The sequence below is a fragment of the Lagenorhynchus albirostris genome, chromosome 6 (genome assembly GCF_949774975.1).
Source record: "Lagenorhynchus albirostris chromosome 6, mLagAlb1.1, whole genome shotgun sequence".
Classification (NCBI taxonomy): domain Eukaryota; kingdom Metazoa; phylum Chordata; class Mammalia; order Artiodactyla; family Delphinidae; genus Lagenorhynchus; species Lagenorhynchus albirostris.
Window position 1 is genome coordinate 112042540 of NC_083100.1, and position 19586 is coordinate 112062125.

The following is a 19586-nucleotide window of genomic DNA, read 5'->3' on the forward strand; positions in this document are numbered from 1 at the left end:
GCACTTGACAAGGCCCTGCTCTTCAGAGGGAAAAGACTCAGCTCCACCCACCAGAATGCAGATACCATTCCCTCCCATCAGGAAGCCTACACAAGACACTGGACCAACCCCACCACCAGGGGCAGAGAACAGAAGCAAGAGGAACTATGACCCTGCAGCCTAGGGAAAGGAGGCCTCAAATACTGTAAATTAGACAAAATGAGAAGACAGAAAAATATCCTACAGGCAAAGGAGCAAGATAAAAACCCACAAGACCAAACAAATGAAGAGGAAACAGGCAAACTACCTAAAAATTCAGAGTGGTGATAGTAAAGATTATCCAAAATCTTGGAAATAGAATAGAGAAAATACAAGAAATATTTCACAAGGACCTAGAAGAACTAAAGAGCAAACAAACAGTGAGGAACAACACAATAACTGAAATTAAAAATAATCTAGAAGAATCAATAGCAGAATAACTGAGGCAGAAGAACAGTAAGTGAGCTGGAAGATAGAATGGTGGAAATAACTGACGCATAGCAGGATAAAGAAAAAAGAGTGAAAAGAATGTAGGACAGTCTCAGAGACCCCTGGGACAACATTAAGCACACCAACATTCGAATCATAGGCTTCCAGAAGAAGAAGAAAAAAAGAAAGGGTCTGAGAAAATATTTGAAGGGATTATAGTTGAAAACTTATGCAACATGGGACAAGAAATAGTCAATCAAGTCCAGGAAGTGCAGAGAGTCCCATACAGGATAAATCCAAGAAGAAACATGCCAAGGCACGTATTAATCAAACTAACAAAAATTAAACACAAAGAAAAAATATTAAAAGCAGCAAGGGAAAAGCAACAAATAACATACAAGGGAATCCCCATAAGGTTAACAGCTGATCTTTCAGCAGAAACTCTACAGGCCAGAAGGGAGTGGTAAGATATATTTAAAGTGAAGAAAGGGAAAAACCTACAACCAAGATTACTCTACCCAGTAAGGATCTCATTGAGATTCAACAGAGAAATCAAAAGCTTTACAGACAAGCAAAAGTTAATAGAATTCAGCACCATCAAACCAGCTTTACAGCAAATGCTAAGGGAACTTCTCTAGGCAGGAAACACAAGAGAAGGAAAAGACTTACAAAAACAAACCCAAAACAATCAAGAAAATTGTAATAGGAACATACATATCATTAATTACCTTAAATGTAAATGGATTAAATGCCCCAACCAAAAGGCACAGACTGGCTAAATGGGTACAAAAAGAAGACCTGTATATATGCTGTCTACAAGAGACCCACTTCAGACCTAAGGACACATACAGACTGAAAGTGACAGGATGGAAAAAGATATTCTTTGCAAATGGAAATCAAAAGAAAGCTGGAGTAGCAATACTCATATCAGAAAAAACAGCCTTTAAAATAAAGACTATTACAAGATACAAGGAAACACACTCTATAATGATCAAGGGATCAATCCAAGAAGAAGATGTAACAATTGTAAATATCTATGCACCCAACATAGGGGCACCTCAATACATAAGGCGAATGCTAACAGCCACAAAAGGGGAAATCAACAGTAACACAATAATAGTAGGTGAATTTAACACCCCACTTACACCAATGGACAGATCATCCAAACAGAATATAAATAAGGAAACACAAGCTTTAAATGACACATTAGACCAGATGGACTTAATTGATATTTATAAGACATTCAATCCAAAAACAATAGAATACACTTTCTTCTCGAGTGCACACAGAACATTCTCCAGGATAGATCACATCTTGTGTCACAAATCAAGCCTCAGTAAATTTAAGAAAATTGAAATCATATCAATCTTCTTTTCCAACCACAACAGTATGAGACTAGATATCAATTTAAAAAAGCAGATTAAAACAGCAATGGGATATCAAAAGCAAGCTGGTAGATGTTTATTTTTAACAGTGGTACCCAGTTCAGAGGAGGAAGTCCTCAGAGATGGCTGCCAAAAGCCTCCATGTCAGACAAACATAGGTTTGTCCCCCATTGTCACTGCTAAGGAGGACTCTGGCTTTTGTCGAATCACCTAGCTTCTCCAAACCCAATCTGTGCATTTTTTAAATGAACGCAGTGTCATTGTGTAGAATACATGAGATATGCACGTTAGCACTTAGCCTAATGCCAAATGCAGTATAAACTGTGGGCAATTTCTTGATGGATATCAAGGGCCTTACCCTTTGACACATTAATTAACTTCTGGGGATCTAGCCTAAAGAGAAGAACACATCTAAACAACTACAAAAAATGATCAATGCAAGAATATGCTCATAGCGGTGTGCTTAATGAGTGCATCATTAGAAATGTGCTATTGGGAGAAGTTTGTTTGGAAACTGCTATTTGTTTTCAGAAATGCAGGACTATCACTAACAAATATATTTGGGACCTAAGGATGTTTTTTTCAGGATTATGAGGCTGTACAACCTGAAGGATTAATCTGTTCTAGGACTAGGAGCTGTCCTAGGTATCTAACCCCACTACCTGGCCACTTTACTGCAGTTGAATTCAGGCAGCCAGGCAAGCCAGGGCATTCCTCTTTCAGAAATCCCTGTCTTTTTTTTTTTTTTTTTTTTTTTTTTGCAGAAGTGGCACTGGCTATGGAAATAGGTGGAGCTTAGCCTCTTTCATTGGGATTGAGAGATTTACAGGGAACATGGTGTGTCTATGAATAGAACAGACTGTGCTTGCCAAGGGGGAAGGGGAGTGGAGAGGGATGAATTGGTAGTTTGGGATTAGCAGATGCAAACTAGTACATATAGACTGCATGAACAACAAGGACCTACTGTATAGCACAGGGAACTATATTCACTATCCTGTAGTAAAATATAATGGAAAGGAACATGAAAAAGAATGAATATATATATATATATATATATATATATATATATAAAACTGAGTCACTTTGCTGTACAGTAGAAATTAACACAACATTGTAAATCAATTATAATTCAATAAAATAAGTTAAAAAAAGATGTGTCTATGACTATTTAGAGGAAAATACTGTATTACACTTACCTGAATAAGCTCACTGCATTGTTGTAGAGGTTGGCTATAAAAATTACAAATGGCTTTCATATTGTAACACCTATTCATAATCTAGACGGTATTCCAGGCTTTCTCCTATTCATCTAGTAAAAGTGACTCCAGCGCATGGCTCAGCTGGGCACATATATACATTTGTCTATTTTCCTGTAACTTCCTCAAGTAAACTCGGACCCATTTTCCCTTACTTATGCAAAGGATAATCTTCTTCCACTTCTTCCTGCTTCTAGTCTACACACACTTAATACGCCCCACTTCTGGTCCTCTCATGCATCCCCCCCTCGACTCCCCAATGTTACTAAAAATACTCTTAATACATTAAAAATCTGGCCAATGTCACTTTACTGCTTCTAACTTTGAATGATAATTTTGACAAGCATAAACTCACCTGCTTTATGGTCCTTGGTCCTCTCTGTCCCACTGCAAGTTCAGAAATGACTCATTCCCCAGGGATGCCATTTTGCTAATTTTTCCAAGCCTTTGCAAACACCATGCCATCTGCTGAGAAGGCTGACCAGGCACTCACTCTTGTCTTTCCCCACTTCCTTCCAGGAAAGCATCGCCTCCCTTGTGAAACCTTTGCTTCTTTAGCTATTTCTTCTACCAGGCTGCCCTGGGGACATTCCATATTGTAACAAAGTTTTCTCATACGTATCTCTTTGAAAGGTATCCCAGTGCTTGGCACTTAGTTGACTTGCAGTACAGCATTATTCAATGAATGAATGTAATTAGTTTTATCTCTGGATCCCTAGAAACTTCTGATGCTTCCCATGTCCCCACCCACCTGGGTCTTGGATGACCCTCTTTGCAGATAGCACCATGATGCAGAAAAAAGAATGGAAAACAATCTTGTGGGTGTGTCTGAACAAAGCTGACATATTTTTCCCTTTAAGATCTTGCTGCTGTATGTAAAATGATCCTGAAATTAAGGTCAGCTCCAGGTGGTTGTTTATATCAGCTGTCAGATTGCAGAATAAAAAATGACTTTTATATATTTGATTTTTATTGTTTTCCAGGGCAATGTCACATTTTCCTGCTCTGAACCACAAATTGTTCCCATCACATTTGTCAACTCGAGCAGCAGTTATTTGCTGCTGCCCGGCACCCCCCAAATCGATGGGCTCTCGGTGAGTTTCCAGTTTCGAACGTGGAACAAGGATGGTCTGCTTCTGTCCACGATGCTCTCTGAGGGCTCAGGGACCCTGCTGCTGAGCCTGGAGGATGGAACCCTGAGACTCGTGATTCAGAAAATGACAGAACGTGCAGCTGAAATCCTCACAGGTACTGTCCACTGACAACTTCTATGTCGTTTCTTATTCAGCCAAGTCGATACATGTTTGAGAATCTGACCAAAACATACAGGCTCCAGCTCCCAGGGGTGTGAGATGACCAGTCTTCACAAATTTACTCTAAGTCTGAAGAACCAACATTTGTTTCCGTTTTTTCTTCTTTTATAAATTTTGTATTGGAGTATAGTTGATTTACAGTGTCGTGTTAGTTTCAGGTGTACAGCAAAGTGATTCAGTTATACATAGACATGTATCTATTCTTTTTCAGATTCTTTTCCCATCTAGGTGATTACAGAGTATTGCATATACTTCTCTGTGCTATACAGTAGGTACTTGTTGTTTATCTATTTTGTATATAGCCGTGTGTATCTGTTAATCCCAACCTCCTAATTTATTCCTCCCCTCATCTTTCCCCTTTGGTAACCATAAGTTTGTTTTCCAAGTCTGTGAGTCTGTTTCTGTTTTGTAAATAAGTTCATTTGTATCATTGTTTTTAGTTCAATATATAAGTGATATCGTATGATATTTTTCTTCCTCTGTCTGACTTACTTCACTTAATATGATAAACTCTAGGTCTAATCATGTTGCTGCAAATGGCAATGTTTCATTCTTTTTTATGGTTGAGTAATATTTCACTATATATATATATATATATATATATATATATATATATATATATATATACACACACCACATCTTCTTTATCCATTCATCTGTCAGTGGGCATTTAGGTGGCTTCCATGTCTTAAACAGCGCTGCAATGAACATTGGGGTGCATTTATCTTTTCGAATTACAGTTTTCTGTGGATATACGCCCAGGAGTGGGACTGCTAGATCATACAGTAACTCTATTTTTAGTTTTTTAAGGAACCTGCATACTGTTCTCCATAGCGGCTGCACCAATTTACATTCCCACCAACAGTGCAAGAGGGTTCCCTTTTCTCCACACCCTCCCCAGCATTTATTTGTAGACTTTTTGATCATGACCATTCTGACCAGTGTGAGGTGATACCTTATGGTAGTTTTGATTTGCATTTCTCTAATAATTAGTGATGTTGAGCATCTTTTCATAAAAGTTTTAAAAATGGTTCTCAGAAAGCTGAAGATTGGAAAGTACTTTCTTTTATAGCAATAGAGTATAGGTCCTAATGTATAGCAACATGGAATAGATGTATGAATAACATCCTGACTCTTCTATCTGCCATTCCTTCGACATGGAGCCATGGAATTTTCTCCCTCCTTCTCTACTTGTTATCTTACTGACGTCCCCTGTCCTTCTGGAAGCAATGTGTTCACTTAGTGACAAGTACTTACCGAGGTCAGACCACCTGCATGCATTGGATTGGGGGCTAAGGCAGGCTGCTAGGTCAACAAATCCTGAGAAGCCTTCCTGGCTCTACAGCCTGAATCAAACCACCTCCTCTGTGCATCCTGGGCCAATATCCATCCTGGATTATAGGACACTGAATCATTTATTTAATTTAAATGTCTTTCTTCCCCCACTGGACTCTGAGTTTTGTTATGCAATTAAATTAGAGGAAATTGAGTTAAGTAAAGGATGTGACTTAATAGTCAAGATCAGGTCAGGCTATGGGAAAGCCTCTGATGTCAATGGGTGAACAAAAAAGCCCATTGAACCTGTTACCGAACCAAACTTGGGTCCGCTCACCCATGTACAGTAAAGCCAATCTACTGACACCGAATTGTGGTGAAGGAAAGTATAGATTTTATTACAGGGCACCAAGCAAGGAGAAGGGGCAGCTCATGCTCAAAAGACCTGAACTCCCCAATAGCTTTCAGGTAAGGGGTTTTAAAGGCAGTGTGAGGGAGGGAGCTGCAGGGTGTATGATCAGCTTGTGCACAGTTCTCAGATTGGTTGGCATCAAGGTGAAGTTTCCAGCATCATCAATCTTCTGGTTTCAACCAGTCTAGGGTCTATGTTGTGGTCAGCAATTTTCATCTGGGGGGTGGTCAGCTTCCTGTAAAAAAAAAAAAGCAAACCTTTGGAATATGTGTCAGACCTTTATCTTTATCTTTCAGGGAACTGGGAATTTGGTGATTCTGCCATGTGGCTGATTTGTAGTCTAAATTGTTACCAGTTTCCCAGCCCAACAGCTATTCTTTATTTTTACATCTTCACATTCCTAATCATTAACTACTTTTTTTTCCTAATCATTAACTCTTGAGCAGCCTTTTGAGACTCAGTGTAGGCGTGGGAGACTAAAGCAAAAGCCTATTACTTCAAAGGAAGGGACACAGGGTCTTGTATACAGTTTCAAACCTCTGGAAATAACAGAAGGGCCTGGATCTGTGAGTCAGAGAGGCAGGTTCCAAAAGCACCTTTTCCCCTTACTAGTTAGTCTGGGGCCCTAGATGAACTTAACTTTGTCTCCCATGTAAGTGAGAGTGCATTTGTTATCTACAGCTGCGTAACAAATTATACCAACATGTTTTAGTTGAAAACCGCACATGTTATGTCTGATTTTCTAAGAGTCAGGAATCCAGGAGCCCTTTGGGTGATTCTGGCTGCAGTCAAGTTGTTGGCAGGGGCGACAGTCATCTCAAGGTTCAACCGGTTCTAACTCTGCTTCCAGGCTAACTCATGTGGCTGTGGGCAGACCTCAGAAGATCCAAACTTATCCCCACGCCCTCTCCAGAAGGCTGCCTCATTGTTAGGGCAGCATTCTTACCCCAGAGTGAGTGACCCTGGAGAGAGTGGGAAAGAACCCCCAGGACAAAAGCCACAGTCGTTGTATATCTCATCCCATCCTTTTCATCATATTATATTCATTAGAAAAAAGTGAATAAGTCTAGCCCTTGCTCAAGTCAAAGGGATTATACAAGGATTCAGATACTAGGAGTCAGAGCCAGCCTCAGCACATGCTCGGTGCCGGCAGCAGTAACCAAGGGAGATGAGCAGGGTCCCAGCAGCATGGCCGCCGAGCTTGAGAGGGTCTGGGGGAGGCAGTGCTCCCTGTCTGAGGGGCTCCAGCCCAGTGGCCACACCAGGAGGAAGACAAAAGAGAATGAAAGAAGCAGATAATCTTGAAAGTACAAAGGAAGAACGGGTTTGTGAAACAGGATATGACCACCAACCTCTTAGTGATAATCAGCAAACAAATTGGGACTATTTTGTTGACAGCCTTTTTGAGGAAACTCAGAAGGTTGGTGTCAAATGTTTGTCTGCCACTGAACAAAAGAAACTGGTAGGTGTAAGTACAAAATTATGGAAAAATGGATTCACAGTCAATGATGATTTCAGAAGTTATTTTGATGGTGCAGCTCAGCAGTTTCTGAACTCCATCAAAAAAGGGGAATTATCTTTGGAATTATAGGATTTTTGATAATGAGGAGGTTGATGTTAAAGTTGAAGATAAGAAAAATGAAGTATGTATGTCAACAAAGCCTGTGTTCCAGCCCTTCTCAGGACAGGGTCACAAACTGTGAAGTGCTACACCAAAAATTGTTTCTAAAGCAAAGTGTATTGAAGTTGAGAATAAAAATAAGTTGTCTACTGTCTCACTAAACAGTCTGGAACCCATCACTAATATACAGATCTGGTTAGCCAATGGGAAAAGGAGTGTCCAGAAATTTAACATTTCTCATAGGATAAGCCACATCAAAGACGTCTTTGAAAAACACCAAGGATCTCAAAGAAGTCCTCCCTTTTCCCCGGCAAGAGCTCTTCCTTTCCTCAAATTGCTAGATGAAACACTCACACTAGATATTAGTACTCATGGATCACTGGGGTCCATCTTAGCATCTACCTACAAAATGAGATTCAAAAAAATGCTTACATCACAAGACTGTGACGATGATTAAATATGATCTAAACCCTTTAGCACAGTGTTGAGAAGCTATTTAGCAAATTTCTTTTTCTTCCACACTGACTCAAGACCTCAGGCAAAAACAGGCCTCACTCCTTAGAGTCATAAAAGCTGAGTGAGTTTGTGCAGTCGTGGGGCTTTTGTGAAATTTCTAAGATTTCTAGTCATGGAGGTGAGTTAATCGCTTAGAAACATAACATTTTTCATGTGCAGAGTTATAAAAGTTAAACCTCAATCCTCCTTATTTGAAGAAGAAAAATCGTGAGCTGGTGTTGATCTGTTTCTCTCCAACCGGCGAGATGGTTGAGTACAGAGACTTGTAGAGCTCAGGTCAAAAGTGCAGTTTTAATATAGTACAGGCCCCAGTGACACTTTGCTCTAAAGCATTACCTGTATTATTAAGCATGTGTCAGTCCATTAAAATGTGTTGATGACTGAGAGAGAGGCTGGTTAAAGCTGCCCCAATATCCAGTAAAGAGGGAGAAAAAAATCATGTTATATTAGACCTGTCTCTCAAAAAAAATCAAACAAGTAAAAGATTTAAAAACATTCTGATGTCTGTCTCAGAAAACTCTTGCTTGCTTCTTTCTCCAAGAATTTCCCGAAATTTGGAAAATTCAGAAATTTTGGAATTTCTTTTATTTTTCTTTGAAATGGATCAAGGCGTTGTGTCTACTGGCATTGTTCTACCTGGGGGAAAAAGGTAAACAAACAAAAAAATCAGACTAACAAAAAAGTTTTCTCCTCCCATACATTTCTGAAGAACCTTGTTTTCCAAGTACTTGAGATTGTACTGGATTTATAAGAGAAAAATCTCACATGAGAAATCAGAAAAATAATAAACGTTGTTCTAATAATTTTGAGGGCCACTGGGGCTACCCTTGACACATGGTACCTCATGGAAAATAGAAAATAGCACATTATTAATTGAACAGGGAATCCAGCTATTTAAAGATTTACTTGAGAATAGTTCATGTATTTCTAACGTCTTGGTTCTAAAAGAGAAGGTGACCCCTATGAGAAGGTCAGCACATGGATGCCTGGCACATTCACTTCGGTTACCAAAGCTTCATAAAGTGTACATAGGTTTTTTGGGGTGTGGTTATTTTGTGCCGTTTGCATTGGGTATCAGGAAGAGAAGTCCAAATGAAATCGTCCTCAAAATAGAAGGCATCTGAATTTAGTTGTTCTAAGGGATGAAGTTTTAGGGAGTTGAAGGGCAACAGTATAATCCCTCCCTTGTATTTTTCTTTATTTTCTATTTTTGTCATCTCCTTTCTTGAAAGCCTTGTATATGTGAATATGAGGCAAAAGTCAAGGGCATCCTTTCACTCTAAGTGATATGACAGTAGAACCAACAATTACTGTGGATCTCATGCAGGTCAGGCATTATGCAAGGACCTTGTCATACAATACTACAGAAAAAAAAAAAAAGAGCTTATGAAACATATTAAGTGGTTCTTATTTACCAACAGGCACAAGGGGAAATTGAGAGTCAGCAATTAAGTTCAAGTGACCAAGCAGGTGTTCAAGCTCAGGCCTTTCCTTTGCATCCCCAAGTCCATGGTCACCACAGTGTATCTTGCTGCCCCCCATATTTATTCGTGATATGGTCAGGTGTTTATAAAGAATTCAAATGCAGAGAAACTCTGCTTTAGATGAAAGATGAAACGTACAGTACGCTGTTAACAAAAGTAGCCTATGTAGTATCTAAAGTTGGGTTTTCCCAAAACATTTCACTTGGTGGTCCCATCAATAGACAGATTTGGGGGTTAATTGGGGCTGACAAGGGATTGTGAATCCATTGTCTTTGTAGACTTTTACTGCACTTTAGCTGACATTGCCTATTTAGTGTTATAAAGTAAATTATGTGTATCTATATATTAACATACACACATACACACACACACACACTAATAGTCATTGATATATGTGACATACTTTTCTCAGACTTTTTTTTTAATGTTTATTTATGTATTTATTTATTTACTTTTGGCTGCCTTGAGTCTTCATTGTGGTGCACAGGCTTCTCATTGCGGTGGCTTCTGTTGTGGATCATGGGCTCTAGGCACATGGGCTTCAGTAGTTGTGGCACACAGGCTTCAGTAGTTGTGGCATGCGGGCTCAGTAGTTGTGGCTCACGAGCTCTAGAGTGCAGGCTCAGTAGTTGTGACACATGGGCTTAGTTGCTCCACGGCATGTGGAATCTTCCCGGACCAGGGCTCAAACCTGTGTCCCCTGCACTGGCAGGAGGATTCTTAACCCCGGTGTCACCAGGAAAGTCCCTCTCAGACCTTTTTGTTTGTTTTTATTAGTTTTATCAGGCCCTTTTAAATGCTCAGTGACGATTCCTTAGTAAGATTATCATGTAAGTACGAAGGGTACTAAGTGAAAGCCTAGATGCTTCCAGAGACTTTGCCATGCCTTGCGTAGCTTTTCCCATATTCTCGTCACCCCTGTGCATCCGATGCCACGTGGAAATCTGGGGGCTGCATGGGAACAGAGAGGAAACCTTCCAGGAGCACTGCTGCTCCCATGTCCCCTTTCAGGGATCAGAACAGCCAACTGTGCAAATTTTAAATAAACAAAAAAACACCTGGATTTCCTCCTTTATGCATTTCACACTCTAGTTCCTCACCACTTCTCCCCAGGTTCCATGTGTCTTGGGGACCACTTTCTCAGGGCCATACCTACCCCTGGAACGATTGATACCATGTTCTATTTTTGAGGAGCAAATGGCTGCTATTTTTAAAGACTCTTAAAAAGGTGCTTAGAATGTAGATTGTCATTGTCCAAACCAATCTGGATGACTAAGAAAACAGGAACTTGTGCAAAAGTGAAGGAGACCACCTGGTTCATTTCTTTAGACAATCGAGGCAGAGTGTTTTGAATTGCAAGTGAAACATTCAGTAACCAAAAAAAGCTGGCACCACTATAATTATTTTGCAAGTGGCCTGACATTTCAATGTTATTTTTATTTTGCTGATGAGAACGAGAATGAGAATGAGAATAGGAATGAGAATAGGAAGAAAGAAGTTTGGGTCCTTCAGTCCTGAAAATTTGAAGTATGTTATTTTTTATTTTTATTCTTTTTTGTGGTACACGGGCCTCTCACTGTTGCGGCCTCTCCCGTTGCGGAGCACAGGCTCTGGACGCACAGGCTCAGCGACCATGGCTCACGGGCCCAGCCGCTCCGCGGCACGTGGGATCTTCCTGGACCGGGGCACGAACCCGTGTCCCCTGATCGGCAGGCGGACTCTCAACCACTGTGCCACCAGGGAAGCCCTGAAGTCTGTTTTTGTCTGTAGTGCTTCTTTAAACATCAAGTTCTCACTGAAAAGCCAATCTGGGCAAAGACCTTGAACTCAGGCCTTAGCATCCAGAACTCCAGCTTAGCTATGCTCTGCATCAGTGCAGAATGTGAGTTTTATTCTGTTAGACCTCATTGTCTGTTGTAGCTAAAGGAGAGAGTTGGTCTAGAATTACTCAAATCCCTTCTAAACCTTCATCTTAGTTCTTGAAGGAAAACAGGAGGTCAACCATGTGCTTTATTTTCTTCAAAGAAATCATTAACCCCAGAGTCTTCTTTTGAAAACGGGGTAAGTGGCCTAAATTAAGTGTATTAAACAGGGCCAAGCCCCCTGCCAGAGGTCATGTTTCTCAACTCCCCACATTGTGGTGCATCTGAGGGAGGAAGAATGATAACCTGGGATTCTTTCATACAGTGATTTTTGTGAATGAGATGCTTTGTTTTCCCAGAAAGACCCTGCATGTTACTCTCTGTGATCCGTATAGGGTTAGGTGCCAAGGAGCCAAATCTGAGAAGTTGTGTTTCGTTTTGTTTTTGCGACGATCTTTTAATCACAGTAGAATACTCTTGTGAGTGTGTATTGATTGGTAGGTAAGGGAGTTATCAGAGTATACAGGACCTTCAATAGTACCGGAGCTATTGCATGTGGAGAGAAAAACAAGATAGAGTCATGATAAGGTTCTTTTAATGTGGGACAGACTTTCTCAGAGATGAGAGGGTTTTTTTTTAAAATATAAATGTATTTATTTTTGGCTGCATTGGGTCTTTGTTGCTGCGTGCGGGCTTTCTCTAGTTGCAGTGAGAGGGGGCTGCTCTTTGTTGTGGTGTGTGGGCTTCTCATTGTGGTGACTTCTCTTTTTGTGGAGCGCAGGCTCTAGGCACTCAGACTTCAGTAGTTGCAGCATGCAGGCTCAGTAGTTGTGGCTCATGGGCTTTGTTGCTCTGCGGCACACGGGATCTTCCTGGACCAGGGATCGTACCTGTGTTCCCTGCATTGGCAGGTGGATTCTCTACCATTGCACCACCAAGGAAGTCCCTAGGTGAGAATTTTTATATATTTATGTCACTGCAGAAAACAGAACAAGCCTCAGTAAGATCAAATGGCAGAAAGACCATCTAATGGCTTTTCATTAGAGAATATTCTCTCCCGAGCATTTAGCTGCACAATCTACTGCTTTGATATACTAGAGTCATCAAACCCAGAGTGGAATTTTCAGGAGTAAGAAATGAGTCTCTGCACAACTAAATGGAACCCAGAAGATGGGGAAGGGAGTCTTCACACTGAGAGATCTCAACCTGACAGCAGGGGCTGTAAAACGAAAGCTGGAAAGACAGAAGGGGAAAGCCAATTGCCAGACACAGAACAGAATCCCAGGGCCAAGGGACACATGATGAGCAAAGATCCAGAAATCAACCGGATGCCACAGAAATGTTTTTAGTGGAGACAAATGGCTTATTGGAGAGACCGTTTCAGCTCCTTCCACTGAGTCCCTAGATACAAGCAACAATGGTCTCTCCACCTTACAATTTTTCAGTAGTTAGACACAGGGCATTCCAGCATTACAAATTACTAAACAATCTGTTCTACTCAGTCATTAATTTTCTATACTTAGTAGAATGCTGGGACTGACTTGTTCTTTCTCTAGCTGAAGATAGGATGAAATTCTAATGGCATAGCCTTTGATCAGCAGCCGTCATGGATGTTATTGGATGATTACTTATCATTGCCTTTGTTTAAATTAAATAAATCCTCCTACAGCTATGGTCCACACCATCCCACTTGTTTTTTTTTTAGGATTTATCTCAGTTGATATTTTCTCAAGAAACCTTCCCAAAGCAGGCCAGCTGCCCCTTTATTGAGTCTTCTGGTTCTTCTCCTTTGTAGCACTGACTGTAAGTATGTGTATAAATGTATGCATTAGTTTGTTAGGAGTATGATAAGAAAATACCACGGATTAGGTGACCTAACAGAAATTTACCTTCTCGCAGTTCTTGAGGCTAGTTCAAGGTGTGGGCAGGGTTGGCTTCTTCTGAGGGACTCTCTCTTGGCTTGTAGAGGTCATCTTCTCTCTGTGTCCTCACATGGTCTTTTCTCTCTGCCCATCTGTCACCTATTATCCTCCTCTTGTGAGGACACCAGTCATATCGACTATGGGCCTACTCAAATGATTTCATTTTACCTTCATTACCTCTTTAAGGGTCCTATCTCTAAGTACAGACACATACTTGGGTACTGAGTGGGGAGGTAAGGATTTCAAAATATGGATTTTGGGGGGCACAATGTAGCTCATAAGAATATGTATTATCAGACATAGAGCACAGACCTGTGGTTGCCAAGGGGAAAGGGGGGTGGGGGTGGGATGGACTGGGAGTTTGGGATTAGCAGATGCAAACTATTATATATAGAATGGATAACCAACAAGGTCCTACGATATAGCATAGGCAACTATGTAAAATATCCTGTGATAAACCATAATGGAAAAGAATATAAGAAAGTACATATATATATTAAAATATACACTATATATGTATGTATAACTGAATTGCTTAGCTGTACAGCAGAAATTAACACAACATTGTAAATCAACTATACTTCAAAAAATAAATTATAAAAAGAATGTGTATTAATCATATGTCTCTATAACTGGCTGCTCAGTGTTCCTGTCACCATAGAATGTAAGGATTCATGGGAAAAAGAACACTGCCTGCCTTGCCACCACTATTTGCCCAAGGCCTAGTATAACACCTTGCTAATAACAGGCCCTTGCTAATATTTGCCTAATGTATAAGCAAGTGTCCGAATAAACGAACTATTAGAATTGACCTCCAAAACATTTCTGAAGTGTCTCACGTCAACAGTGGAAGAAGAGTTAAAAGTGATTTTTAACCATATTCATGTTACAACAGTTCTACAATGCAGAATGTGTCAAACCCAAGAATGAGCCATAATCAGGGGAAGTACTAATCAGATAAAGGCCAGTGGGGCTCCCAGAGGTGGGGAGATGGCAGGGAGAGCTGTGTCATGAAGGATAAAAGTGCTCACCCTATTAATACTTGTGGCCAGATGGTTTTAGTCTGCAGTCTTGCAATTCACAGAGCAGCTTCCCCAATATCACCCTTTTTCATAGAATCCATTTGTATCTCACCACCATCTGTACCTCAAGTAAACATGATGACTTGGTGAACCTCATCCTCTGCTTCGATTAAGCTGTCATCAATGCCTCTGTGTTTTAACTAAGATAATGTTGATGAGAAAATCCCATTCATGAGGGCAAACAAATGATAGCCACAGGGCCATGACTGTCACAACAAGCTGTCTGGCTAGGCGCAGAGTTTGAGTTTCGGGAAGACAGATGTATGATGAGGCATTCCGCTTTATGGAAACTGAGACCTGCCATTGCCGAAGCTTCAAGATATCAAGCAAAGCCTGGGAATGTTTACCAGAGGAGAGGTCTCCCGGGCATGTGTAGCTTTTTCAGGCCTGAGTAATGATGATGACTTACTCTTCCTTCTTCTCCATTTCTCTCAAAAGAGAAACAGAGGGAACTGGATTTGTCTTATGGGAAAATAATTTAATAGTCAAAACTTCTGTCATTTCCTTTGCTTGTTTTCTACTTTAATAATTCTTTCATATAATTCACTTTGCCTCTATTTGTTACCGAGCACATGTTCCTATGTCCAGTGCACAGTGAGACCAAACATACCAAAATGTCAGAGTTTGGAGCAGAGAAAGTTTTATTGCAAGGCCATGCAAGGAGAATGGGTGGCTCATGCCCCCCCAAAGCCCCAAACTCCTGGAAGGGTTTCAGCAAAGCAGTTTTTACAGCAAGGTGAGGAAGGGTTGTGGCTGGTTGCTGCAAACTTCTAGGTGTTGGAATCCTTTGTTCTTACAGCTGTTCACCTAGGTCAGGTCAGGATGTTCCTGTAAACCTCCAATAGGACATTTGTTATTCTCCGTTCTGCAACTTTTTATCTCTATATGAATGGAAAAGTGTTATCTGCTTAAAGGTCAGAGCCTTGAGAATGGGCTATCCTGTATATTCCAGGCTATGGGCAACATTCTTAACTTGAAGCAAAAGCAATAGAATACAAAGGTTAAGGTAAGAGAAAGAGATCTAATATCGAGTTAGATTTGTTCTTCCCTATTACACATTTAATTCAGGAAGCTTTTGAAGTATCTACTTTCTGCTGATACTGTACTCGAATCTGAGGATGGAAGTATTGCCCTCCGAAAGCTCATAGGCACTGTTGAAAGGGACAGTATTGAACACTGATGATCCAGTAGGGCAGATGCTCAGGGTACAGGGGGAGCACAAGGGAAGAGGCACCAGAAAGGGTGAAAAAGGGAAGGCTTCCTAGGGGCAGGGATAACACAGCTCTGTTTTGAAGAAGGAATAGAATTTGGTCAAACAAAGGAGGAAGGGAAGGATGCCCCAATTAGAGGAGAGAAATAGGGGGAGATCTAGATGTGTAAGACTCCACAGGTGGCTTAGAGTGCCTGGATCACAGAGAGCGAAGGAGCACAGGCAAAAGATGAAGCAGAATTTTGTTCAGGGACACTAGAGTTTGGGCTGTCTCCTAAAGGTGACAGAGAAATATCTGGCTCTGGAGCTGACCTTCATTTTTATCATGTAGACACTGGAGCTGAGCATGCAAGTCCATCCTAGAGACACTATGCCTTCACCACCAACCACGAACATGTCAGTTTGTATCTGACCCTAGTGTATGGCAAACCCAGCTGTTTCCCTCCCAGATGCTGACCAAGGGTTCTGAGGATCCAGGTTATCTTGACATATGAACCAGGCTTTCACAGCTAGGAAAGGTTTAACCTGTGATTTATGGTCTAGATGCCAGAGAGGGCCCTGCTGCTGACACTTGGCAGTGGAGATTCAGCTAGTCTGTTGCTGAATCAATCAAGGAGCCTTTGGAAAGGGTAGGATGTTGCTGTTTTGATGCCGAGGGGTACACCAAAACACGATGCAGACTCTGACCCCTAGGAACTTGTAATCCCCTCGGGGAGATAATACTTACAGAGATGAAGAGTTAATTAATGGTACAAGGCAGTAAATAATACGAGCTAAATGAATAGATCAGACAGTGGATATTGTATGAACTTAAAAGGAGAAATCTCTATGTATGGATCTGGTCAAGGAAAGCCTAATTTCTTTATTTCCTGGTTTATTAACTTATTCTCTCAGTCATTCAGTACTTTTTGTGCTGTGCTAGGTGACTGTGATAAAAGTTTAAAAAAATGTGTATATGTATATATATATATATATATATATATATATATATATATATATATATTTCCTGTCCCTATAGTTAAGGAAAGGAAGCACGAGGACAAAAACTGGGCAATGGATGTGAATTTGGATAGTGGGAGGACAGCATACAAGTGAAGTAGAGGCTGGGAGAGGAAGCTTCAATTAGCTTAGTGCATTCACTAGGAGCATAATGAATACACTAGTCTAGCTAGAGTAGGGAATTTGTGTAGAAATATTGGGAAATAAGATGGTGAGGACAGATGGAGACTTGATTACAGAGGCATCGATTGTCAAGATAAGCATCTGAGTTTCATTCTCTGGGCTCCATGAGCCACTGGAGGGATTTTTGCTGCAAGGTTGATACCGTAAGTCCCCTACATGTGAACCTTCAAGTTCCAAACTTTCACACATGCTAACGTGGCCTTCAGCAACTTAGTGACCCTCAGCCAGAAGGTGGAGCTAGATCTGCAAGAGGACGACTTCATTAAGCTCCTTGCTGTGCCACGCGAGGAGCTGACTAATGAAGACCTGATAGAATTGGAGGCCCAGAGAAAGGACGAAGAGGGACAAGAGGAAGAAGAAGTAACTGAAGAATCGAAGAGACTCACGATGCAGGAAATGGCATGGGGATTTTCTTTATTTTGTTTTTATTAATTTTTATTGGAGTATAGTTGCTTTACAATGTTGTGTTAGTTTCTGCTGTACAGCATAGTGAATCAGTTGGGATTTTCTTTCTTTGAGGAGGCCCTGTTAGTTTTTGAGGCACAGGACTTGAATGTAGAACGGTACACAAAGGTTGCAGCAGCTGTTCACGGTACAGTCCAGTGCTACCCTATCATCTATGAAGAGAAAAAAAGAGCTACTACCCAGACATCACGGGATCGTTTTCTCAAGAGGGTAGATAGAATTGAATCCAGCAAGGAACCAGAACCTGTGCCATCAGCGTCAGACGTGAGTGACATTGCAGCCTGCCCTCCGTCTCCTATTGGTGACGACCCTTCAGCTCTACCATCTCCCACCTCCTCTCCCTCCTCCAGTCAGTAACTCTTCCTGCCTGTTCACTCGATGCCAGCCCCTGGATGCCAGCTGTTGTACTATACTGCTGTACTTTTCAAGGTACTGTACTGTAAGATTGACAATGTTTCCTTTATTTTTGTGTTTGTTTCTTATTATGTGTTTGTTCTTATTTGTGTGAAAAGTATTATAAACCTATTACAATACGGTACTATATAGCCGATTGTGCTAGTTAGGTACCTAGGCTAACTTTGTTGGGCTTATGAACAAATTGGACTTATGAACGTGCTCTCAGAATGGAACTCGTTCGTCTGTAGAGGACTCACAGTAATAACCTTGCTCTCTAGATAGTTCAAGGTGTCCTGTACCAGAAAGAGGTCAGAGGCTGGGAAAAGAGTGAGGCCATCAGAAAATTCCCAGCTCCTGTGATAAGGGATAGAATCAAAGTTGGAGAAGAAATCTGAAGAAATATGTGAATTCAAACCACTGTGTGTAGGGAAGGGTTAATAGAATTTGATAATTGATGGATAAATAGTCTCCAAGAAAAACAGGACTCAGGACCTAAATTGTGGTATAATGGTACTAATAATTGGAATATGCTCTTTTATGATGTGATTGACATTTTAAGACTGCCTTATTCAATTATTTAGATATTCCCCACTTTGTTCTCTCAAAAATTGAAACTACCTTTGAACTATTAAGTAAAGGTTGGTATGAAGGGATATGGAGAAACAGCTGAATTGGGTTTTCTGGGGAAGATAAAGCCTAGAAACTTCCAAGTCAAGCCAGGCAGCTGTGTCTTTATTTTACAGATGGAGAAGCAGGTTGAGAGAGATTAAGAAATCTGTCTAAATTGCTAGAAATTATAAGTGGCAGGGTCTTGAGAAAGGGTTAACAGGCGAGTAAAGGCATCAAGGAGATTTGTAACAGGTCATTTCCGGGGTTGGAAATAGAGTCCTTCGGGGACTCTGCTCTGGCCTGGACTGTAGCTCTGTGTGTCCTGGTGTGGCTGTATGCCTGATGGTTAGAGGTGCTGGGACAGCCACCCGATTTCAATGTTTCTGTCTTCAAACCGTGAAAAGAGACACTGAAATAAGATGAAGGCTGAAATGCAAAGATCTGTAGGAATTGGATTGAGAATGAGAGAAAAATAGAAAGGGAGGGAGACATAAAGCAAGCCCTTGCTTTCTGAGACTCTGCAATCTCAGAATTATTCCCTGAACCCAGCAGTCCTCAACCAAGGGAAATTCACCACCCCCATCTACCCCGGCCTCCTGTTCCCCAATCCCATGCAGGGGACTTCTGGCAATGTCTGGTGATGATCTTTTTTTTTTAAGCACAAACCTAACTTTATATTTCTAGCATGGCCAAATAATGTGCTAAGCATATCCATATAAATTTATCATTTTATTCTCATAAAACTCTAAGGTTGGTGGTGGTGGGGAATTTTTCCCTTTATTTATTTATCTTTTACTTGCAGTACAGTTGATTTACAACATTGTGTTAGTTTCAGGTGTACAGCAAAGTTATTCAGATATAAAATACATATAGAACTATTCTTTTTCAGATTCTTTTCCATTATAGGTTATTACAAGATAGTGACTATTGCTCCCTGTGTTTCACAGGAGGCACTTGTTGGTTGTCTATTTGATATATAGTAGTGTGTATATGTTAATCCCAACCTCCTAGAGGAAAGCATGGACAGAATACTCTTTAACCTAAATCACAGCAATATTTTTTTTGATCCATCTCCTAGAGTGATGGAAATAAAAACAAAAATAAACAAGCGGGATGTAATTAAACTTAAAAGTGTCTGCACAGTAAAGG

At 40.7% G+C, this 19586-nt stretch overlaps 1 protein-coding gene and 1 pseudogene across 2 annotated transcripts in view; both read left to right on the forward strand.

The window, feature by feature from the left end:
- CNTNAP5 (contactin associated protein family member 5) overlaps positions 1 to 19586 on the forward strand; it is an 882476-nt gene that overhangs the window by 494753 nt on the left and 368137 nt on the right. For both annotated transcript variants that reach the window (XM_060151536.1, XM_060151538.1), the window contains exon 8: positions 4072 to 4336. In XM_060151536.1, the coding sequence (XP_060007519.1) occupies positions 4072 to 4336 (265 nt within the window). The remainder of the gene's footprint in view (positions 1 to 4071; positions 4337 to 19586) is intronic.
- Positions 7365 to 8166, forward strand: LOC132521926 (UBX domain-containing protein 2A-like; annotated as a pseudogene).